The following is a 24,513-nucleotide window of genomic DNA, read 5'->3' as shown; positions in this document are numbered from 1 at the left end:
TACACAGTAGTTAAAAAGATATATGCAGAGAAGTTTTTCTGCCAATTCAGTGGAAGACAAATACCATCGGTGCATGAGTAGAACTATTCTTGGCAAATAACTATTATTCAGCTCTCCATTGTCATCTGTTAAAAAATAAAAGAAGATTAAGAGGTGAGGAGACAATAGCACATACTACTTTTCTCTTTGTCTAATATCAGCAGAGAAACATTAGTGTCAAAAAGTTCTTGTAGACCCAATTATCATTTTCCTCCTACTTCTGGTATTTCCTTGCAAATTAAGTGGGTAGGTCTCATCCTTCCTCTGGTGTACAGTTGCCAGGTTTCACATATAAAAATACAGGAGATTTAGTTAAATTTGAATTAAGGCAAACCACAAAGAATTTTTTAGTACAAGTATGTCCCATGCCCTATTTACGACATACTTATACTAAAAATGTGTCTCATCTGCAATTCAGATTTAACTGATCATCCTGTATTTTATCTGGCAACCCTACTCTGTCTGGTTTAACTCTTCCTAAAACAATCAATTCAACAAACAACTTCTTTGTGATTCTATTTGTAAAAAGAATAATCCAAAATGCTATGGTAGTTAGACAACATGAAAAGCATATAGCTGTAAAGTCTACAACTTTGGAGGAGATATAAGACTTATAGACAAACATAGAAAGTAGGATATTGTGCTATTCACACATGTCTAAGCCAAAGGACCAAGAAAGGATCACAGCAGCATGTATCATGTCCATGAAAAAATCAGAAAGGGCTATGGTGAGTGGAGGAAGCAGTCAGCATTCCTGACTGGGGAGTAGAGGAATGATACTATGAAGATTTGAGATGACACCTTAAATGAGGCCTGAAGCAGAATTTCAATGAAGGAGTATGATAAAGGCATAAAGGCAGAAAGATGCAGGGAATGTTCCAGAAATATTAAGTGAACAGTATGTCTGGGTATTAGCTGTGGACAGTAAAAGGAAGGAAATGCATGGGGCAATGATACTGGGGAGACAAACTGGGGTTAATAAAAAGGCCTTAAATAACAAGGTGCCTGAGTGTGTGCTAAGTCGCTTCTGTCGTGTCCAACTCTGTGTGACCCCATGGACTGTAGCCCGCCAGGCTCCTCTGTCCGTGGGATTCTCCAAGTAAGAATACTGGAGTGGGCTGCTATGCCCTTCTCCAGGGGATCTTCCCAACCCAGGGATCGAACCTGCGACTCTTACGTCTCCGCACTGGCAGGCGGGTTCTTTACAATTAGCGCCACCTGGGCAGTCCCAAATACCAACGTATGGAGATTGACTTCTGTTCCACAGCAACACTTGCAACTGAACTGGGGGAGGTAGAGTAGCAAGATGTACAAAAGGGAGAAAGGCTCCTACCAAACATCTCAATGCAAGTGCTCAGCAGCTCATCTAATGTCGCTGCTTTCCCAAGTCCACTTGACCCCATGGTTATGCGCCGCCGTCAAAAAACTAGGGGCATTTTCAACGTCATGCAGATCATCTCCATAACTATGCAAGTGGGTGATGTTTGTGCTTAGAGGTGGTCTCTGTCCTAAAGTCTCAGGGCTCTAAAAAACAAGAAGAAAAAATATCAGACTAGAGTTCTGCCAGACTAGTTAACATATCTTTAACTAGAGTTAAAGCATGGCTTTCCTACCTGAAAAGATAATGACTTCCATTTACTCTGTATTTCTGCAAGAAAATTATCAAAGTGATAAGAGATTGTGTGAATCACCATGATGGCAAAATGCCTGCGAAACTATTCCTTAGCATGTATGATGCTCTGAGACCATGGGAATGTGTGTGTGTGTTAGTCACTCAGTTGTGTCCGACTCTTTGTAACCCCATGAGCTGTAGCCCGCCAGGCTCCCTTGTCCATGAAATTCTCCAGGCAAGAATACTGGAGTGAGTTGCCATTTCCTTCTCCAGACCATGGGAATGTTCCCTATCAAATAACATCTTGTTTTTCAGTTGAAAAGAATTTACAACATTTTACAATTTCTTTATTTTCTTAAGTGATAAAGACACTCAGGAGCATATTATCATAAACATTCAGTTCAGTTCAGTCGCTCAGTTGTGTCCGACTCTTTGCAACCCCATGAACTGCAGCATGCCAGGCTTCCCAACTGCTGGACTCTACCCAAACCCATGTCCATTGAGTTGGTGATGCCATCCAACCATCTCATCCTCTATCGTCCCCTTCTCTTGCCCTCAATCTTTCCCAGCATCAGGGTCTTTTCCAATGAGTCAGCTCTTCGCATCAGGTGGCCAAATTGGAGCTTCAGCTTCAACATCAGTCCTTCCAGTGAACACCCAGGATTGATCTCCTTTAGAATAGACTGGTTGGATTTCCTTGCAGTCCAAGGGACTCTCAAGAGTCTTCTCCAACACCACAATTCAAAAGCATCAGTTCTTCTGCACTCAGCTTTCTTTATAGTCCAACTCTCACATCCATACATGATTATTGGAAAAACCATAGCCTTGACTAGACGGACCTTTGTTGACAAAGTAATGTCTCTGCTTTTTAATATGCTATCTAGGTTGGTCATAACTTTCCTTCCAAGGAGTAAGCATCTTTTAATTTCATGGCTGAAATCACCATCTGCAGTGATTTTGGAGCCCAGAAAAATACAGTCATCCACTGTTTCCCCATCTATTTTCCATGAAGTGATGGGCCCAGATGCCATGATCTTCGTTTTCTGAATGTTGAGCTTTAAGCCAACTTTTTCACTCTCCACTTTCACTTTAGTTCCTCTTCACTTTCTGCCATAAGGGTGGTGTCATCTGCATATTTGAGGTTATTGATATTTCTCCCAGCAATCTTGATTCCAGCTTGTGCTTCCTCCAGCCCAGCATTTCTCATGATGTACTCTGCATATAAGTTAAATAAGCAGGGTGACAATACACAGCCTTGACATACACCTCTTCCTGTTTGGAACCAGTCTTGTTCCATGTCCAGTTCTAACTGTTGCTTCCTGATCTGCAAACAGGTTTCTCAAGAGGCAGGTCAGGTGGTCTGGTATTCCCATCTCCTTCAGAATTTTCCACAGTTTATCATGATCCACATAGTCAATGGCTTTGGCATAGTCAATAAAGCAGAAATAGATGTTTTTCTGGAACTCTCTTGCTTTTTTGATGATCCAGCGGATGTTGGCAATTTGATCTCTGGTTCCTCTGCCTTTTCTAAAACCAGCTTGAACATCTGGAAGTTCATGGTTCACGTATTGCTGATTACTTGGATTAATTTTATTACAAGTATATGGAAGTGAAAGTGGCTCAGTCATGTCTGACTCTTTGTGACCCCATGGACTATAAACTCCATGGAGTTCTCTAGGCCAGAATACTGGAGTGGGTAGTCTTTCCCTTCTCCAGGGAATCTTTCCAACCCAGGGATCAGACCCAGGTCTCCTGCATTGCAGGTAGATTCTTTACCAGCTGAGCCACAAGGGAAGCCCAAGAATACTGGAGTGGGTAGCCTATCCCTTCTCCAGAGGATCTTCTCAACCCAGGAATCAAACCAGGATCTCCTGCATTGCAGGTGGATTCTTTACCAACTGAACTATCAGGGAAGGCCCTACAAGTATATATAGAGAGATAAACTTTAAAGCGCAAATATATTAATGAGGATTATGTAAATGTGATCATGTAAATGTTGAACAACTGGTAAAAAAATATTATTTGCATAACTTTTCTAATAGTATTAAAAATATTAACAATAATCTATTGAACATCCACATTATGTACCAGGTTTTATATCAGATGTTTTGCATATATTATCCAACTTGACCTTCACAGCAATACTGTAAGGTAGTAATTATGATTTCCAGTATAGACACAAGGTCATGGGGTTCACAGAAATTTGGCAGTTGGTCTAAAGCCATACAATTATTAAGGCCTTGAATCAGAACTCCATTATAAAAGTTTTTGGTTTCCCTTTTTCCCTTGTATTGCTCTCCCAAGTGCGGACATCATGAGCTGTCATAATTTTGCCCCCTAATCTAGTCTGAAAAACAGCACTTCACACCGTCTCAAAAAGACAATATAAACCAGGTTATTTGTCACAGAGGTAGAAGGAAACGTGGGCCTGAAAGCTGTCCATTTTATAGCAACGGCATGGGGAAAGTGGGATTAGAAACAACCTCTCCGAGATGCTTATACCAAAAGTGTCCCTGTAGGAAACACAACGTCGTTTTATTTTACAGAGCAAGTCCTTGATGCCAGCTCCATACAAGGCTTAGAGAAATGGAGACATCATCATGATGTAAGACAGTTATCCACTTTGAACCATTTAGCAGGTAAATGTGGCCATTCGGACTGCATCTCTTGAACTGTTTAAAGTCAATGTCTCTTTTACTCTCAAAGTTTATTTATTCCTTTGTAGTCATGGAGCACCTGACAATTGCTAGGCACTAGGCAAGGCATTGAGGCTGCCAAGATGAACTCATCATCACCTCATCCCTGCCTTCAGTGGGCCCAGTCAATTTCAGAAGGCAAACACATGAATGCAAAGAAAAGAAAAAAAAAAAAAAGCCTAAGGTCCACACGTGCGGCTGCATTAGTTCAACGATGCCATTGAAGACTGACATCTGAGTCTATTCACCAGCTAAATAAATCCAGTGGAAACACAGTCTTGAGCTAAAGGTACCACTCTTAGAGCATCAAAAGAAGAATTATTTCACGTGTCATAAAAATAACAGAAACACTGGATCAATGCTGAGCCACTTTGATACTCAAAGGGTTTGTGAAATGGGATTGTTAAAGTAGTGCGGAACCAACTCTTACATCTCTTAACAAAGTAACCTTATCAGTAAGACCCTTCCCGAACACCATAATTTAACACAACACCCTCTCTCCATGCCCACCTCCCAACTGGCATGCCCTATCTCTCTTCCCGGACTTATTTTTCTTCATAATATGTATCCCCATTTAAGATGCTATATATTTTACTTGTTCATCTGCACTTAAATCTTTCTAGCACTACATACATAAGCTCCATGAGTACAGGAATTTTTGTGTTAGCTCTCTGGTATTTTCCCCAGTTCCTAAGATTTTGCCTCTCAAAAAAAGAATTTGCTGAATTAATGAATGAGTAAATGGATGGATAAAGAAAGAGTAAAATAAAAATGATAAAATGCTGGTTTTTGAATATGTGTATATTTGGAAGAGTGGATACCATAAAATTTTAAGAGGTTGTTTTTTAGTTTGTTTTAGTACTAAAAGCTACTAAACTGTAGCTAGTTTAGTAGCAGCTTTTAGTAAACATTACTGGAACAGATGTTTTCTAGATTTTCTGCAGCTTTCTAGATATGATAGTACCTGCCTATACTCCATCGATAATAAGAACTTGGTACCTCTTCCAGGACATTTTGCAGCAGAATTTTTCTGATTTTCTTAATGCAAATTCTGTCAACCCCACAAAAAGTCAACGATAATAAGAACTTGGTACTCTTCCAGGACATTTTGCGGCAGAATTTTTCTGATTTTCTTAATGCAAATTCTGTCAACCCCATGAAAAGTCAACACTGGACAATTGACAAGTTTGATTACCTTCTTATATCAGTTCAGTTCAGTCACTCAGTCGTGTCCGACTCTTTGCGACCCCATGAACTGCAGCACGCCAGGCCTCCCTGTCCATTACCAGCTGCTGGAGTCTACCCAAACCCATGTCCATTGAGTCGGTGATGCCATCCAACCATCTCATCCTCTATCATCCCCTTCTCCTCCTGCCCTCAATAAACAGGCTTTTTTTTTTTTTTTTAATCTTGTTAATGCTTGCTAATGAAGAGTAAATGTATTACTTAGAACCAAACAACCTAGATTAATTAAACTAATTCTGAGGTCAAAACCAAAATTATTCAGCTAGTATGGGGAAGGTATTGACTTTCCCCAGAGGGTTAGAAGTAATCTGGCACCAAAGACCTGTCACCATATTTGGAGTTATATTTGTGATCTGCAAAGAATCAGTACATGAGAGCCAGATGGACAAGGCTCTCCAGTTACAATCTGTTTCTGCAATCAGGAGATGTAACTGTGTCCCTGTTTAGAATTCTATCACCTGCATATGTACCTGAGATCTCATTTCATTTGTGTGGATATTATTGTGTCTACAACTGTTTGTTCAAAAGTAAAGTTTCTTTATTACAAAGGCAATATGCATTCATCATTTAAAATAGGACAGTAATGAAAAAGGAAAGAAAAATCATTATCCACAATTTAATCATCCAAAGAACTCTTGTTAATACCATGGCATGTTTCTTTCGGTTTTTCCTCTCATAATTATTTTGGCAAGTTTCTTACATAATCTACAATAGTTTAAAGAAATACTTACCTATTGGTCTTACACAGATAGATATCCAGACCTGAAAGAATATTAAGGGCAGTTTTCATCACTGGCAAATGCATTGAGGATGCAGTCTGCTGAATTGGTTTATCCAACACAAATAATAAGTACTTTGGAGAACCTGATAAAAGAACAGAAATAAATCCCCAGAGTTAAATAATAGGAGCCCCAAATAATCCATTGCATTAAAGCATTTCCAAAACCCTTCAGTTATAAGTGGGTTTGAGATTTTTGTCTAAACATCACCCACAAAATTAATTAAAAAGACAATACATTTGAAGTAGTTATTTGGTGCCATGATATTTTTAACATCAAATTGTTTTTTAAAAATAAAATAAATTCCAGCCAATTAAAAGCTACAAGTATGGAGGACTTCCCTGGTGGTCCAATGGTTAAGAATCCACCTTCCAAGCAGGGGATGTGGGTTCAACCCCTGGTCAAGGAACTAAGATTCCTCATGCCGTGAGGCAACTAAGCCCCTGAGGGAACTGGAAAGAAGCCCTCACAACAATGCAGATCCAGCGTGCTGCAACTAAGACCTTATGCAGCCCAAAAAACCTGCAAGTGTGACAAAACCAAAATTTATACACAACATACAACATTATTTTAGTCCAAATATACATCTATGGGTAGATTACTCATTAAGAATTTCCAAACATTGACTTTTGAATGTTAGTATATCTCTGAAACAATTTGTTATGGTGATCATGAAACTGATTCTAAATCACTCCTGACAGTCTTAGTGAGAATGTCAATGTTATTTTATTCCATGTTGTTTAGTCTTCTGATGGCTTTGGACTTGCTTTCGTGTTGATAGGTACTCTCTGGCTTCAGTGAAAATTATTGGTCCCCAGCATAAACATTTTTCACAGGTTTGAAAAGGACACAGTAAGTCAAAATTTCCCCAGAGCTTGAATTCTTTCTAAGAGAGAAAGTCTCACCTCAAAAGAACAATAGACTTCTGTTGGGTGTGATTTCCAAAGGCCATGATGCCTTCACACAGCAAAAGACTTTCATTAATGTGACTTGTGAAGACCCAAAAAATCCTTGTGAGGTGGCTTAGGACAATAAGAATGATGCTCTCAATGTTAGAGATTGTGCAAAGGAGCCAACTCCATGCAACTATACATGGACAGATCTTAAGAGTCCCAGACTCTTGACTCAGAGCATTTAGTTTTCCAAAATCATGTTTCAATATCAGATAGACAAACGGGGAGAATTTTACTACTGTGAGTAAAATGCCATTACCATTCTGAGTGAAATGCCATTAATGCTAATTACTAGACTGTGTCAGACTTTATTTTGGGGGGCTCCAAAATCGCTGCAGATGGTGACTGCAGCCATGAAATTAAAAGACGCTTACTCCTTGGAAGGAAAGTTATGACCAACCTAGATAGCATATTCAAAAGCAGAGACATTACTTTGCCAACAAAGCTTCGTCTAGTCAAGGCTATGGTTTTTCCTGTGATCATGTATGGATGTGAGAGTTGGACTGTGAAGAAGGCTGAGAGCCGAAGAATTGATGCTTTTGAACTGTGGTGTTGGAGAAGACTCTTGAGAGTCCCTTGGACTGCAAGGAGATCCAACCAGTCCATTCTGAAGGAGATCAGCCCTGGGATTTATTTGGAAGGAATGATGCTAAAGCTGAAACTCCAGTACTTTGGCCACCTCATGCAGAGAGTTGATTCATTGGAAAAGACTCTGATGCTAGGAGGGATTGGGGGCAGGAGTAGAAGGGGACGACAGAGGATGAGATGGCTGGATGGCATCACTGTCTCGATGGACACGAGTCTGGGTGAACTCCGGGAGTTGGTGATGGACAGGGAGGCCTGGCGTGCTGCGATTCATGGGGTCACAAAGAGTCGGACACAACTGAGTGACTAAACTGATTGAACTGACTGACTAGACTGTTTGAGTCAGAAGGTAACATAAAAGGCACGCACCGTCAATCTTGCAAAAAACTGGGTGCTCGGGAAGGTGTCTCCCTTTGTACACAGTTCCTCTTCCCTTCCCATATTTAAAAGCATTTAAGTTGAGGACTTAAGGTGAAGTATTATTGAAGATCAATGTGTAGAAGTACAGGAAGAGATGTTAATTTAGAGAAAGAAGAAGGAAATAGGAGAAAAAAAATTCTGTGACACTAGGGCATCCAGCGGCAGGTGGCCTCATCAGCAATGGAATCGAATTCCTGAAAGCGCTGAAGCCAAAGTAAGGTAATGACTGTCATAGATGTTGTAGACTAAACTCCCAGACAGCGTCTAGGAAACATGCCAGAATAACAGCAAAGGTTGATTGCCTGTAGCTCTAGGATTGCAGAATTTATAAGGTGAAATATTACATCTAGTAAGTATTCAAGGAATAGTGTTGAAATTATATTGGCCATATTAGAACTTCCAAAGATAGTTTTGTCTATAGCACTATCTCTGTTGCAAGAAAAGACAAATAAAATCTCTTGAAAGATTCTTCCTTCCTAATGGCAGATATGGTCTTAATATATAAGTAACCATAAGTATGTTCCCACACTCATATGACCTTCATATGGAGACAAGGGGATTGCTCCAAAAGCCTAAATCCTTTGCTAAAATGAGCAGTAGTTATTACAAACTTTCACACTTTAAGTTTTAACAACTAAGGTGTCACAGCATTTGTAATTCTGGCAACACTCAAGCTTAATCTTCCTTTGTCTACAGAGACATGAAATTTTAAAAGTACTGTGATTATATTCACTGAGACTCCACAGTAGAATCAAGATTATTGAGTTCAATAAGAGAAATGACAAAACTATGAAAGATAGTTAATTTATTTGACAAATATTGTAAGTAAGTGTTAAGTGTTAGTCACTCAGTTGTGTCCAACTCTTTGCAACCCCATGGACTATAAGCCCACCAGGTTTCTCTGTCCATGGAATTCTCTAGGCAAGAATACTGGAGTGGATAGGGGATTTTCCAGGGGATGTTCCTGACCCAGGGATTAAACCTGGGGCTCTTGCATTGCAGGCAGATTCTTTACCATCTGAGCCACCAGGGAAGTCATGACAAATATTGGGTTGGCTCAAAAGTTCATTTAGGTTTTTCTGTAAGATTGTACAGAAAAACCCAAATGAATTTTGTGGCTAACCCTATACTTATTGAGTATCTACCGGACACCAGATACCAAGCAAGGTACACTTGAGTGGCTGGTAGAAAAATTTGGAGACAAGCAGAGAGAAGGATAAATTGACGAACAAGACAAACATAATTCTTGCTCTTCAGTTCAGTTGCTCAGTCATGTCCTATTCTTTGCAACCCCATGAACCGCAGCACACCAGGCCTCCCTGTCCACCACCAACTCCCAGAGTTCACCCAAACCCATGTCCATCGAGTCGGTGAGGCCATCCAACCATCTCATCCTCTGTCATCCCCTTCTCCTCCTGCCCTCAATCTTTCCCAGCATCAGGGTCTTTTCAAATTCTTGCTCTTATACTCCAGCAAAGAATTAAATAAGAAATTAAAGTATCCTGTGAAGGGCTGGAGCACTAAGACAGTCTAGGAGTCAGACGAGTTTTAGCCAGGCCAAGTGTGGGTAGGATGATAGCAATTAAGAAAAGTTAAAAGATATTTAGAATGACTGATGTATTGAATGGGGCAAGAGATGAGCCTAAAAAGGTCAGTAGCAATAGCTCATGAACTGTATTGTTAGCTATATTAAGGAGTTTGGGCTTTATCAGAAAGGTAATGAGAATCCATTGTTTTAAAAGTAAGTAGGAGAATGGTATGATCAAATTTGGATTTTTTTTAAAGATTCTTCCAGCTGCAATATGGAGGAGAAATTAGTAAAGACTACACTAATGACCAGTTCATAGTCAGTTATAACTATCTATGCAAGAGATATAGGTTATCTAAAACAATGTGTGGCAGTGAAAATGGAGAGACGTGATTGGTCACAGAGCATATTCTGAAGGTAGATCCACCAAGATTTGCTGATCTGTTGGCTATGGGGAATGCGGAGAAAGGAGGAATCAGGGATAATTTCCAGATTTCCAGCTAGACATCTGGTTGGGTTACAGGCCATTTCCCTGAGACTGAGAAACTAAGGAACGGGGGAAGGAGTAGGAAGTTCATGGAGAGGGCAGCAAACAATGAATGCATTTTTGAATGTGTGGAGTTAGAGATGTCTGAGACATCTTAAGGGGAATGTTGAGTTAGCTTCTGGATATCTGTTACATGTTTAAGTGCTAAGCATCAGTGGAAAGGGAAATTTAAGGGGCAAGAGAAAAAGAACTTATATAACAAGGTCTTTGGAAAGACAACAGTGATGGGCTGTGCCCAGGTGGAGGGATTTACCTTGGATAAAGCAGAAGGTTGCCTCTTTCAATGTAAAGGCATGGAAGAGGAAAAAACAGGTACAGATACAGGTGTATGTGTCCTTTTGATAGCAGGAAGTCAAGGAAGTTCCTGTCTAGTGACTTCTATTTACTCTAAAAGAAGGAGACAAGGTCATCCGCTAGCAGGTCTGATGGAAGCAGATCTGAGGTTTACCCAGAGGAGAAAAGAAGCAAAAGATACTGTATAAGATCAGAAGAAAGAAACCAGAAGTATTGGGATAATTTCCATCAAGAATAAAAGGCTGATTTTCTCTTCGTCTGGAGTTTGTTTTGAGAGGAAGTTTAGTGTTCCTTGTTCCTTGGGTGACATTACTCACTCATTTCTTCTGTATGGAGCAGGCAATTCTGGGTTTCTACTGTTATCATCTAGTCACATAAGTTTCTATAAGTATGAACCTCAGAGCTAAAGCGTGGTTGGCATTTTCTGGATGGTTTCCATATTGAGGGCATGGGGCTCCCGTCTCACCCAGCTTTGCTTACAACAGGGAAGATGGAGACAGATACTATTGGAAAGGAAACTATAATAAAGAAATAATTTACCTACCACACTTTGACTTGCTTCAGGAAATTTCATTCTGGCAACTTCAACCTCAGCACTCATTCCCATGTTCTCTACCTTTCTAGTCAAGATTTCTCTGTCTCGGACCCACCATGCACAATCTCCAATGGTTTCATTATCTGTTACTTTTTAAAAGGTCATATGTCACAAGACACATTACTGTTGCTCACTATTCAGATTGAGCATTCTTTGGTTATTTCTGTGTTGGTCTTGTTTTAATTTTCTTTTTCATTTCTTTCAATGTCAGCTCTGAGTTCTTGGAACTTATCTTTCTACTTTATTTCCTCCAGTCAGTTACTTTTGCTCGAGTGCTCTGTTAAAGTCTCATTGCCAGCATGGTCAGGGTTGATTCTATCATAAAGCAACTTAGAAAGTATGATAGTATGAACTTAGAAAATGAACATAGTGCTAATAGCAAAGTTAAAGCATTTCAAATGGGCCATAGTGATGACCCATAGAAGAAAGTATCCCACATTTACAGATAGTGGATCAATATTTCCAAATTCTATTTAAGACTGACCGGAAGCAATAGCCATGAATAATATTGAATCTCTCAGATATAAAAGCGATTTTTTTCATTTTTGACTTAGATAGGTTTATTTAATGTCACAATGAGATTTTCCTGAGTATTAAATTTTTATTTGTTTTGCTTGTTTATTTTTTTCCTGCAAAGAGCTTTTACTAAATTAACTGAGCATTAATAATAAATGTTGTCCTGGATTCTAGAAAGCAAAATAATAATAACTTATACAAATACTACTTGTTGGAGAGTATAATGTGACAGACATAATGTTGGGGAAATTACCTATATTAGGTTTAAATCTTATAACACCCTGAAAGCTAGGTATTATTATAACCATTTCATAGAGTAGGAAATTGAGGCTTGGAGAGGTGAAATTATTTGTCCATATCATATTATTAGTTAAGTGGCAGAGCTAAGTCCATCTGACTCCAAAAATTTATATTCTTTTCACTATCCAGACAAATGTTAGCTGTTGCTAATGCTTGCCTATTAGATCCATTTTTAGGCATTATCTAGAACAAATGTTTACTGTTCCCTTTGCTTAGCTTCTAAGCATTCTGTCACTGGCACTATTGTCTGAAAATGAATAACAATCATTATTACAGCAAGCTCGACAATTTAGGGACTCACTGGTACCAAACACCGAACAGAAGTCAATAACCATCTCAGAGCTCATCTCACAAGACCTCATAGCATTTTTCTGTGACAATTAAGTATTGGCAAAAAGGTTGCATTTTATTTATTTTTTCTTGGTAAACAGTATTTAGTACTGACAACCAGACTGACATATTTGCAGTTCAATGAGAAATTAAAGTCTTGAAGAAGTTCTAGCAATAAATGCCATGGAAGAGAACTCAAACCAGGGCTCTGTGACACCCTAGAGGGGTGGGATAGGGTGGTAAGTGGGAGGGGATATATGTATACCTATGGCTAATTCATGTTGATGTCTGTCAGAAATCAGCATAATGTTGTAAAGCAATTATCCTTCAATAAAAAAATTTTAAAAATGCAGTAAACTCTAAAGTCCAAACCAAGGGGGTATTTTCCTTGTATTTGGCTGTAGACAAACATGGAAGAGTATTAACATATACACATATTAGGCATTTGCAGTCAGATATTTTCTAGATGGACATGTTCACCCACACAGAAAGGTTATGGCAACTCCAGTATTCAGATTGTAAATATCCCCCAAATAAGACCCAGAAATAGGAGATGCTTAGCTCAGAAGTTAACACTTTAAACTTTGGGAAAATAGGGTTTTTTCTTTAAAGATCAACACTTTCTTCTCCTGAAGATGCCAATAATATATTCATACCAATCCTGTCTGTGGCACTAGTTCTTTGGAAAGATGTGGTTCCAAATGCCGTGAAATAAAGTCATATTCCCTTACCCTTTGATTGCTCATTTACCTTAGAGTGAGTGTATGATGATGATGATGCAGGAGGAGGAGGAAGAGGAAATCATCTTTTTGAGTACTACAATCCAGTCACTGTGCTGAGCACTTTACCCAATGAATTCTCGAAGGCCAGGCCCCACCACAGAAATCCAGCAATAAATAAAATGCAGCAAAAAAACAAAAGTTGACTCTGAGAAAACACCCTGATGCTGGGAAAGATTGAAGGCAAAAGGAGAAGGGGGCAACAGAGGATGAGATGGTTAGATGGCATCACTGACTCAGTGGACATGAATTTGAGCAAACTCCAGGAGATAGTAGAGGACAGAGGAGCCTGGCGTGCTACAGCCCATGGGGTGGCAAAGAGTTGGACATGTGGCTGAACAACAACAACAGCACTTTGTTATTTGTTACCAAAAGAAAATGCAAGGAGGCCTTGTGGGGTGAGCTCTGAGCTAGTTATTAACTTCCATTTAGTACTTAGTGCCAACACTAACATCCTCATACCTGTGAACCCACCATGAGCAGGAGGACATTCTCAGTAACTGGCATGGGGGTTAAGTAAAACTCAGGTATCTTCCCACTGGGATTCAGCTGACAGTCTCAGGGAACAGAATCTATACAAAAGAGGCTCCAAAGGAATGAAAACATTACACAGACCACCACTGAGAAGCAAGAGAATATGAACAGAAGACACAGCCTGGAGGACAAAATCTCTCTCTTACCTATCACCACTTGGGGCTGGGAGTGGAAGCTGCCTGTCTCTGAAGGGACTGGGAGAGGATTTCAAAACCTGAGTTCTAAGTTGTTACAAAGGAATGCAGCAAGAAGATAACACAATGAAATATTGCCTTCAAATTGTCTCCATGCTTTCAGAGAAAGGCATGTGTTTGATTGAGCAAAAAGGCCAGTGATTACTACTTACCTATGAAATGTTCAGCACTGTGCTATGAGCTGAAGGTATAAAGAGCTGTTCATAAAGACCCACATCCCTGTAAGGGAGACCCATTATAAACTGGTTATTATAAAACAGTGTTAAGTCCAGTATCAGAGACATATGCCCAAGACATTATAGGAGCCTAGGAATTGGACAAATTTAACCAAAGAGATTCAGGAAGGCTTCCTCAAAGAGAGGACCCTGGAGAATACTGAGTTTATGGATCACAAAACGAAAACAGAAAATACCAGCAAAATTCACTGGTGTCAGATAGCAAAGTGGCTAGGATTATGAGCATGATTTTAGAACTGGGCAGGAGATGGATATTACCAATCTGCTATCAAAACTTAGCATCATATGAAAAAAGAATAAGAACACACGGAAGACAGTATTTGGAATAAGAGCTGTTAAGGGTGAAATGATTGGAGCTGGACAGGTATGAGTTGAATTTTGAAGATTTAAAAAACATATAAGTAATGAATGTACCACAAAAAGATAGGGACTGTACAATGTTTGATCATTATCATTATTATTTAATTTATTACTTGCACTAATAAGCTTTAAAAACTAGATTTCTTACATTATTTTGATGCTAATTTTGTTTACAGAGATACAGACCTACTTGAAGATGTAGTCTTAATTTCTCCTTTTCAAGTGAACTGTACAGTGTTCTCATACAAGTGAAATATTCTTCTAACACTTCGGTGGTGGTGGTTTAGTCGCTAAGTCGAGTCCGACTCTTGCGACCCCATGGACTGTAGCCTGCCAGGCTCCTCTGTCCATGGCATTCTACAGGCAAGAATACTGGAGTGGGTTGCCATTTAGTTTATATTTATGTTTTAATTAAGTTTTATTGGAGTATGGTTGCTTTACAATATTGTGTTAGTTTCTACTGTACAGCAAAGTGAATGAGCTCTACGTATATAAGTGAAAACATCTTGCACTTGCTCAGAAACTCATATGCTTATAGCATTCTTTTTTTAGTGTTATGAAAACTTTACTTCTATTTTTTATTTTTTTAATTATCAAAGATTATAATTGTACAATATTAAGAAGTATAGAACAAAATACAATTATTAGAGGACAATTGCTTTAGTGTTGGCCTCTGCCATACATCAGTATGAATCAGCCACAGGTATACATATATCCCGTCCTTCCTGAACCCCCTCCCATCTCCTTCCCATTCCATCCCTCTAGGTTGTCACTGGGTTGAGCTCCTTGTTTTACACAGCAAATTCTCACTTGCTATCTATTTTATGTATGGTAATGTATATGTTTCTATGCTCTTCTCTTAATTTGTCCCACTCTCTCCAAGTCTCAGTTTGAAATTATTCCTGAATCAAGGATTTGGAGATACACTTTTTATTGGAACCAATTAAAAGTAAACTATTGTAACCTCCCCAAAATGCTTTTTTTTTAAATTATTTCTGTATTCTCAATCAAATATACACAGCTTGAAGCCCATAATTAGAAGGCACCACTTAATGATTCTATTTCAGATTTTTCTCCTACAGCAAATGTTTCTTTCTGTCAAAGAAAAACAAATCTCAAGAGGTGGTGATATCTCTTCCTCCCATCTAAGACATTAACTAATTTCACCTTACTCCTGAAAAGAGATTGCAGTACATACCAACAAAAGAGAAAACATAAGTGAACAGTAAATTTCAGTCCTATCTTCAGTCCCACTTAATTTCTCTAAGGTTCACTTTCACCATCCCTAACATGAGAGAAATAACATTACCCTGCCTTCCCCGTCAGACCAAAAATTACCTTCATTTATAAAGATTTTAAGGGCATTAAACACAACAGGAAAAAAAAAGGAAGTCCTAAAATTATGAAATGTTCTGAGCTATATTTGAAAAGTTGTTATTTAGAATTTAGAATATATTTCCACCTTAGAACAATACTATAAATGGATTACTAGTAGATTTACACATGGAGGACAAGGAGATTGGTGGGGATCTGTTAAAAATACTAAAAAGAACTTTAGGAATTCTCAGGAAGTTTAGAGGTCGACAGCACTGGTTCCCTATCAGAATCGAACCCGAGTCTGTTGCATTGCAGGCAGATTCTTTACCAACTGAGCAACAAGGGAAACTCCATGTGCCAAATCAACCTTCAGAAATTGTGTAACTTCTGGAAACATGAAAGTAATAAATATATTTAGTTAGACAAAGGGGAAAGAAAGAGAGAGGGAGAGGAAGATAGCTTTTTACAAAGTCACTGTTAAAGAGTTAGAAGAAGCAAAGAAATGGGAGTAAGGATTTTGTTGGCACAGTTATAAAACAAGGGAGGAACTGATGAACTGGAGCTAAATCGTTAGCAGTTTATGTAAACATGAAATGTCTTTCCCGGCCTCAAACAAAGAACACAAGCTTTCCAGTGGCCATCTCTCCTCTTTCCCCACCCTCCACAGCCAAGTAGAATTTGCTGGCTTGATTTCATCCCCTCTTCAGCCAGTCAAAATCAATTCTCCCTCCACTCCCCACCCCCACACCTCTCCAAAAACACTCTGGTAGAGAAGTCAGTGCGTTCCGTCACAAGTTATAGCAAGGCTCAGCTACCATGGGTTACCTCCTGACCACTGCTGCTGCTGCTGCTGCTAAGTCACTTCAGTCATGTCCGACTCCGTGCGACCCATAGACGGCAGCCCACCAGGCTTCCCGTCCCTGGGATTCTCCAGGCAAGAACACTGGAGTGGGTTGCCATTTCCTTCTCCAATGCATGAAAGGAAAAGTGAAAGTGAAGTCGCTCAGTCATGTCTGACCCTCAGCGACCCCATGGACTGCAACCTACCAGGCTCCTCCATCCATGGAATTTTCCAGGCAAGAGTAATGGAGTGGGTTGCCATTGCCTTCTCCACCTCTTGACCACACTCACCCTGAAATTCTCCCCTTGGATGATTTTCCTGCCATCTCCTCTTCCCTGATTTCCCTCCTATGCCTCTGGTCACACCTTCCCAGTCTGCAGTGCAGGATCTTGTACTGCTGGGGGTTTGCAGTCTCCATGACTTTCCATTTTGCCTCAAACTCTCCATGTAAACTCATCCACAGTCACAAGACTCAGCCAGCACCTCTGCGTCACTGACTCCAGATGTGGTGTACAGCACAGCAGCAGTCCCCATCTTTTTCGCAGCAGGGACCAGTTTCATGGAAGACAACTTTTCCACAGATGTGGTGGTGGGAGGGGTGGTTTGGGGATTATTCAAGCACATTACATGTATTGTGTACATTATTTCTATTATTATTACATCACTCTACCTCCGGCCATCAGGTATCAGATCCCAGAGGTTGAGGACTACTGCTCTAGAGGACAGAGTGGACTCTGGAGAGAGGCACGCTTGAGATAACATCTAGGCTCTGCTCCTTATTAATGAGTGACTCTGGGAGAGTTCTACTTAACTTCAGGGTAAGTTTGCATTTCTTACCATCATACGTTGCTAGTGGAAATGTAAAATGAAGCAGCCACTTTGGAAAACAGTTTCACAGTTCCACAAAAACATAAACATAGAGTTACCATATGGTTGAGAAGATTCACTCCTAGGTATATACCCAAGAGAATTGAAAACGTATGTCTACAAAGAACTCGTACACAAATATTCATAGAAGTAATATTCACAATAGCCCCAAAGTAAAAACAACCCAAATGTCCGTGAACTGGTGAATGGAAAAACAAAATGAGGTGTATCTATACAATGGAACATTATTTAGCCATAGCAAGAAATGAACTACCGATACATGTTATAAGGATAAACCTCCTAAATAAAATGCTAAGTAAAAGAAGCCAGACACTAAAGGCCATATATTGTAAATTCCACTTGTATGAAATGTCCAGAATAGGCAAATCTAGCAGGTAGAGACAGAAGGTAAACCATTAATAGCAGTGGCCAGGGGTTGAGGGAAAGGAGGAGGAGGGAGTGACTGAGATTTCAGGGTTCCGTTTTGGGGGTGATGAAAATGTTCTGGAATATTCTAAATTCCTTGTGAATATACTAAAAATGCACTTTTAAAAGGTATATTCTAGAAAATAGATTCAGCTAGTGGGAAGCTGCTGTCTAGCACAGGTAGCTCAGCTCGGTGCTGTGTGATGACCTAGAGAGGTGGGGTGAGGGGCTGGGAGGGAGCCTCAAGAGGGAGGGGATGTATGTATACACATAGCTGATTTACTTCCTTATACACCAGAAGCGAACACGACATTGTGAAACAATTATACTTCAATAAAAACACAAAAAGGTAGATTCTAATGGTATGTGAATTATACCAATTAATTTTTAATTACTTAAAAATATGTCCTCTTCAGGTTCCTAAACTGCTATATTTCCTGTATTTCCTTCCTTGATTTATAGCTCAACCTTTCTTCTAGTATTCGATGCCAGAAACTTGGGATTCACCCTAGATTGCCTAGTGCCTTCTTTCATCATCCCTCCACATCCAAGTCTGATCATGTCCCTCCAGACACTTTCTCACATACCTCCACTTGCCTTCCTCTCCACTGCCACTCCTGGGTGCGAGCTGTCATTACCTTTCCCTTGGTCCACGGAATGCTTACTCATCAGGCTTCTAGATCAACTCTTATCTCCTGTTTCCCTCTTCTTTCTACTGGTGCCAAATCAATCCTTCCGAATTGTCAGATTGATGACATAACTCCCCTATTCAAAATTCTTTCACCATTCCCTACCTACTCAATAAAAAGTCTTTGCCTGGCATACAAAGCCTTTCATGAATGGCCCTCACTCTGTCCACCTGTTCCCTCACTCTTCTTTCCTCACCTCCACTTTACCTTTTGTTGTAAAATGAACTTCTTTTTCCTAATGCCCATGTGAAAGGGACTGAATATTTGAATCCCCCAGCAAATTCATATATTGAAACCGTAATCCTCAAAGTGATGGTATTTGGAGATGGGGTTGTTGGGAGGTAATTAACTCATGAGTGTGGTTTGTTATTTAAGCCTCACAGTCTATGATATGGTTTAACAGCAGCTTGAACTAAAACATCATGCTTTGCACATACTGTTTTTTCTTAGAATGGCTCTCCCCCTCCAAGTATGTCTGCATGGCAATCACAAACTCACTTTTCAAATGCCTATTTGAATTCTCCTCCTCCCTCCCAACTCTTCCAGGCAGACTATGGCACCCAACATACTGACTTCCTTTAGGCTTTGTATGATTTATGTTACTCTGTAGTTCTGTCTCCCCAGTAATTTCTTAAGAATTAGGCTCTGTCATCTTGTCTTTCTAGCCCCAAACACAGAAGTATGTCTGATAACATATATGGTTATCTTTCTCTGCTATCATAGTCTTCCAACATGGTCTCTAAACTTCAAATTTGTTTCTTCTCCAGTTTTCTTCTCTAATCTTACTTTTGTCTCAAGCTTTTTCTTTGGACTATTGAATGAATTTACTTCTTTTATATTAGCATGCCCATAATGAAATTTCAAGACATGCTTCCAGATTTGTAGTAGTATAGATTAATGTTAGAGAGAATAAAAATACACCAAATACTTCTTCCAGTCACTTTCTCATCTACTTCATAAATACTTACTTCTGTGCCAGTGTGATTAACACCATGGCAGAGGTACAAGTATATATCAGGTACAGAGACCATAGGGTCTAAAGAGGGGATACATATGAACAAAAATTATGATGCAGGGCATTATGAAAGAGTCACGAGAGAAGTAAAAACAAGTTCTGACTCACAGAATTAAATTGTGCCTTAAAGCATAAGTGAGGTTTCACTGATCAGAGAAAAGAACACTGTTTGCAGAGAAAAGGACATTGAAAAAAACACATAGGCGTGGAAAGAGCAGGAATGCCAACAGAATGGTGAGGTCTTAAAACTGGAGTTAGAGTCCCTACGTGTTTATTTACTCACTCAACAAACATGGAGAGAGGGAGAGAGAATACCATGTTCTCAGGATCAGAACTAAAAGCGTGTGTGATGGTCCATGTGAAATAATCTAATGTAGCCTTTTTCTGGATGTCTGTGTAGGCTTCACACGTGTCCATGCATGCTCAGTCATGTCTGACTCTTTGTGACATTATGGACTGTAGCCTGCCAGGCTCCTCTGTCCAAGGGGATTCTCCAGACAAAAATATTGGAGTGGATTGCCATACCCTCCTCCAGGGGATCTTCCCAACCCAGGGATCAAACCTATGACTCCTACATCTCCTGAATTGGTTGGTGGGTTTTTCACCACTATCGCCACCTGGGAATCCCCACAAAGACATACACATGCCCCAAAGAGTCCAGGAGAGTTTAGTAGACACACACAGAAATGCCAGCAATATTTTGCGTGTACCAAAGAGTCATGAACGGGACCCAGGTCTTCACATTGCATTCATTCTTCTGCAGAATGGAAATAAATGTTGGATTACTAATGTCCTTAAAAACAATTCTTGAGAGTGGCTATTACACAAAAACATGTCCACCCAAAGTTTTGCTGATGGATCTACTTGTCACAAGAAGGGTGTTGAAGAGCTGAAATAGTAAGTGAAACCAAGCGGGGAGCTAAAATTAGAATGAGAACCTCATCGGCTTCTGTGGTAATTTGTGGGGATTTCACAAGTCCGCGTGTTCACATAGTTTTATGCACTTGTTAATCTTTATCTCACCACAATATCTCATACTCAGTGACTTTTTTCAACACTTGCTTCTTATTACTAGTCCAGGAAACTGGACACGTATTTATTTATTTATTTTAGACACTCTTTAACTATTAATCACATAAAACCTGAAGGTATTCACCAAGAACTTAGGCAAAAAGATACTTTCTCCCTACTAAATGCAACATAAATTATTTATAGAATTTTTAAAACAGAAAAATACAGAAGAAAATGGTTAAATCTCTCATTAACTTACCACTTCATAATAATGTAGTAACACTTGGTTTGGGAAATAAAGGCAAAAACCCATCATTGACTGGGGGACAATACTGAAATGTCTGAAGCAGTATCTCACTGAAAAATCAAAGAATACTCAAGACCCAAAATGTATTATTTTCATGCATCTAAAACAATGAGGAAGCCCAGATTTTATAAAAAGTGTCTTTGTTTTTAGGTATTATAGTTTCTTTCCAAATATCTAATTTTGATTTTGGATAAGAAGAAATTTTTAATTCAATAATGTGTTGTCTACAGAGTGCCAAACATCTGATTTATAAAGACTAAACTATTCCTTTTGTCATCTAGATGTATCTAAATCTCCATATTTTGTGGAAGAAACTGAGTCTTTCCAATAAGTTTTTTAGTTTTTTTTTTTTTTTTTTTAACTGAGAATCATACTAGCATCAAAGTGACTGAACAAGTGCCATGTGTGACATCAGCAATATCTCATATAGATGTGCCTGCAGGTCCTAACAGAAAATCATCCTTTCTGTAATAACTCTGGTTGTGATGCTATGACAATTAAATATGATAGTATAGTGGCCATATACACATTATAAATATTGTTCTCAAATGCCCCCCTTTTTTTTAACATTTACTTATTTGGCTGCACCAGATCTTCAGCACATGGGATCTTCCATCTTCATTGTGGCCTGTGGGATCTAATTCCCTGACCAGGGATCGAACCCAGGCCCTCCGCATTGGGAGTGCAGAGTCTTAGCCACTGGACCAGCAGAGAAGTCCCTCAAATGCCCTTCTCTTTTGCATTTTTCTCATTACCTGTAAAAAATCTACTTAAAGACGTGTAAATAATAAACCACAGTGTTAGGCTTTTTTCCTCCAAAGTGAAGATGGTGTGTGCTAACAAGTTCTTACTCACTCAGCATCAGCAGGTTGTAGAACAGTGACCTCCTACAGAGACCTAACTTGAAGGTGTAGTCTTGTTAGGCTTCCTCACACAGGATTGGCTCTCACAAAGTTGCAAATATTTTGAATTAGTTGCAAAAATGTACAAGTCCAGACTTCCACTTTAAAAATCCAATTTTCTCAATTCTTATGGAAAAATCAGCTCTGCTGGTTTTAGGGCTGCATTCCCACCAGGCAACATGTAGTTGGAGCTGAGGAATAAAGTTCCCTAAAGTCCCCACTACCCTCTACCATCTCCCCAGACTGAGGCCAAGTGTCATGGCCATTTTTCATCCCACTATATTAAGACATTTAAGAGGAAAGTGAAATACCACTTGTCCCAGACAGAAATAATTCTTTTTATCCCTCATCCACTTCACTCATTCTGGTCCCTTCTTGGCCCTGCACACATTTGCCTTTGCAAGTCCCCATCTCAGGCTCACGAGGCTGCTCACTGACATCACAGATGCTAAGAAGGACTCTTTAGAATGTTCCTATTCGTGGACTGGACAAGGAAGAATCACAAGACAGCTCCTATGCCTTCTGGCCTATTTCCATCCAGAAAGTAAGTTCAGATTGCAAGACAATCCTTGCCCAAACAAGAAAAGTTTAGGGATTTCTACAGGATTTGTCAAGGCTGGTCAGGCTAATAAAATCTTCTTTATTTTCACTTATAATGTGCTTAAAATATCTAGATTACCTCTAACTTTTGCAATTTCCTCAGATTTCTGCGTTTTTCTTTCTTTCTTTTGTTTATGGCCATGCCATGAGGCAGGGGATCTTTGCTCTCTGACCAGGGACCAAACTCGTGCCCCCTGCATTGGAAACACAGGGTCTTAACCACTGGAATGCCAGGGAAGTCCTGTCAGACTTCTGTGCTTTTCTTTTACCAAAAAGTTTTCAAAATCAACAAAACAGATGTACACTATTGATTCCCAAAGAGCATGGGAACTTGGTGCCAATGTCTCTCAACACTTTACTTTGTAGATTCTGGAACGATTACAGGAAAATAGAATGTATACAGGGCTATCTACACAAAAATTATGTATCTACTCATGCTTAGAGGCAAATGCATTTTCAGATTCCATGCACTATGGCAAGTATCTAGTTTCACTCTCTCCCACTTCCTCTCTCCGTTGCTTTGGATTTGTTGACTATAACCAGGAACAGCTTATTCCTCCCTGTCAGATCTGAGTAACTCACAGGTCACTGTAGACCTTTCAGATAATTTCCTGTGGATAATTTCCAAGATCATTTCCAGTCCTTAGATAATGAATCACTTGGATAACTAGTGATGATACAAGCTGAGCTGGTATTCTTCCTTTGTTGTTTATGATTCTAAACAGAGAAACCAGCAACCAGGCGCGGGTTATTTACTAGTCAGTGCAGCTGCAAGGATTGACCTCTAAACACCTGATTTCCTCATCTTGCTCATTCAAGTCTTCTGAGAGAAGTTTTTTTTTTTTTTTTGGTCTATTCAAAGAAACTCTCTAGTTCTAATAGAGAAATAGACTGTGGTGCAGGAAAGACAGAGGCATGTTTTTCCACTTTTCAAGGGAACCTCTTATTTATCAGGTTAATGACCTCACTTTATAAAGGAGAAGCCCAGGGTCAAAAAGATGGCATAATTCGCCCAAGTTTTAACAGTGAGATAATGAGAGAAAGGAAAATACACCATCATAGCAGAGCTTCCATAGAATCCAGACTCATAGTGAGTCGGGTTCTCTGGGACATAAAAAGTACATGTGTCAGAGGCTGTTTTATACTAATGCATCTGCCTAAGAAAGCGTGAGTTTTCTGATAAGAAGCAGCTCTTTGCCATGTCGATGTGAAGAAATGAATCAGCATGGATGTTGCTGTGAGTTGTGGAATTTCTGCTCACCATTCTGATTTCACAGTAATTTGACACTTGAACTCTGCAAAAAACTATTCCAACGTAATCATCTCCCTTTGTGAAAAACAGTTTTTCTATTCAGGGGTCTAAAATGATGTGGGGGTTTGGAAGGAAGCTAAAATCCCCAGTTGGTGGCTACTGGACATCAGAAGCAGTTCTGGGTACCTTTGAGATCAGGTGTAAAGATGTGTAGTGAAATTGAAATTGAGAAGGTGGAGTCTTGGAACTCAAAATTCATCTTGGAACAAACAGCTGGCTCTCTGGCTCTGATGCCTTGATCCTGAACACTGTCCAGTCATTCACTCTTATCACATGGAACCCCATATATTTTCTTGGTTACCTTTGGTCACTCAAATTTTGGCTTCTCTCTCGTTTTAATTGTTATTTATTTTAGTTGTGCTGGGTCTTCATTCCTGTATGCAGGCTATCTCTAGTTGCAGAGCGGGGATTACTCTTCACTGCCATGCGGGGGCTTCTCATTTCAGCGGCTTCAGCAGTAGCATCTTGTAACTCTAGAGCGTAGGCTCAGTAGTTGTGGAACACAGGCTTAGTTGCTCAGCAGTATCTGGACCTTCCCAGACCAGGTAATTGAACCCATGTCCCCTGTATTAGCAGGTGGATTCTGAACCACAGGACTACCACGGAAGTCTCCCACATTGCCATCAGTTTGTTCCTGGCTCAGGAGATCCCAAGCTTAACTCTGGGGAAAAAGATTTCTACTTT

At 39.6% G+C, this 24,513-nt stretch overlaps 1 protein-coding gene across 5 annotated transcripts in view; it reads right to left on the bottom strand.

Moving 5' to 3' along the window:
• RASGRP3 (RAS guanyl releasing protein 3) overlaps positions 1 to 24,513 on the bottom strand; it is a 117,705-nt gene that overhangs the window by 42,201 nt on the left and 50,991 nt on the right. For all 5 annotated transcript variants that reach the window (XM_027554989.1, XM_027554991.1, XM_027554990.1 and 2 more), the window contains exons 2-4: positions 6,324 to 6,456; positions 1,373 to 1,563; positions 23 to 125 (exon numbers count right to left, since the gene is read on the bottom strand). In XM_027554989.1, the coding sequence (XP_027410790.1) occupies positions 23 to 125; positions 1,373 to 1,442 (173 nt within the window). In that variant the 5' untranslated portion in view covers positions 1,443 to 1,563; positions 6,324 to 6,456. The remainder of the gene's footprint in view (positions 1 to 22; positions 126 to 1,372; positions 1,564 to 6,323; positions 6,457 to 24,513) is intronic.

Source organism: Bos indicus x Bos taurus, chromosome 11, assembly GCF_003369695.1.
Source record: "Bos indicus x Bos taurus breed Angus x Brahman F1 hybrid chromosome 11, Bos_hybrid_MaternalHap_v2.0, whole genome shotgun sequence".
Classification (NCBI taxonomy): Eukaryota; Metazoa; Chordata; class Mammalia; order Artiodactyla; family Bovidae; genus Bos; species Bos indicus x Bos taurus.
This window is presented reverse-complemented; position numbering and strand designations above follow the sequence as displayed.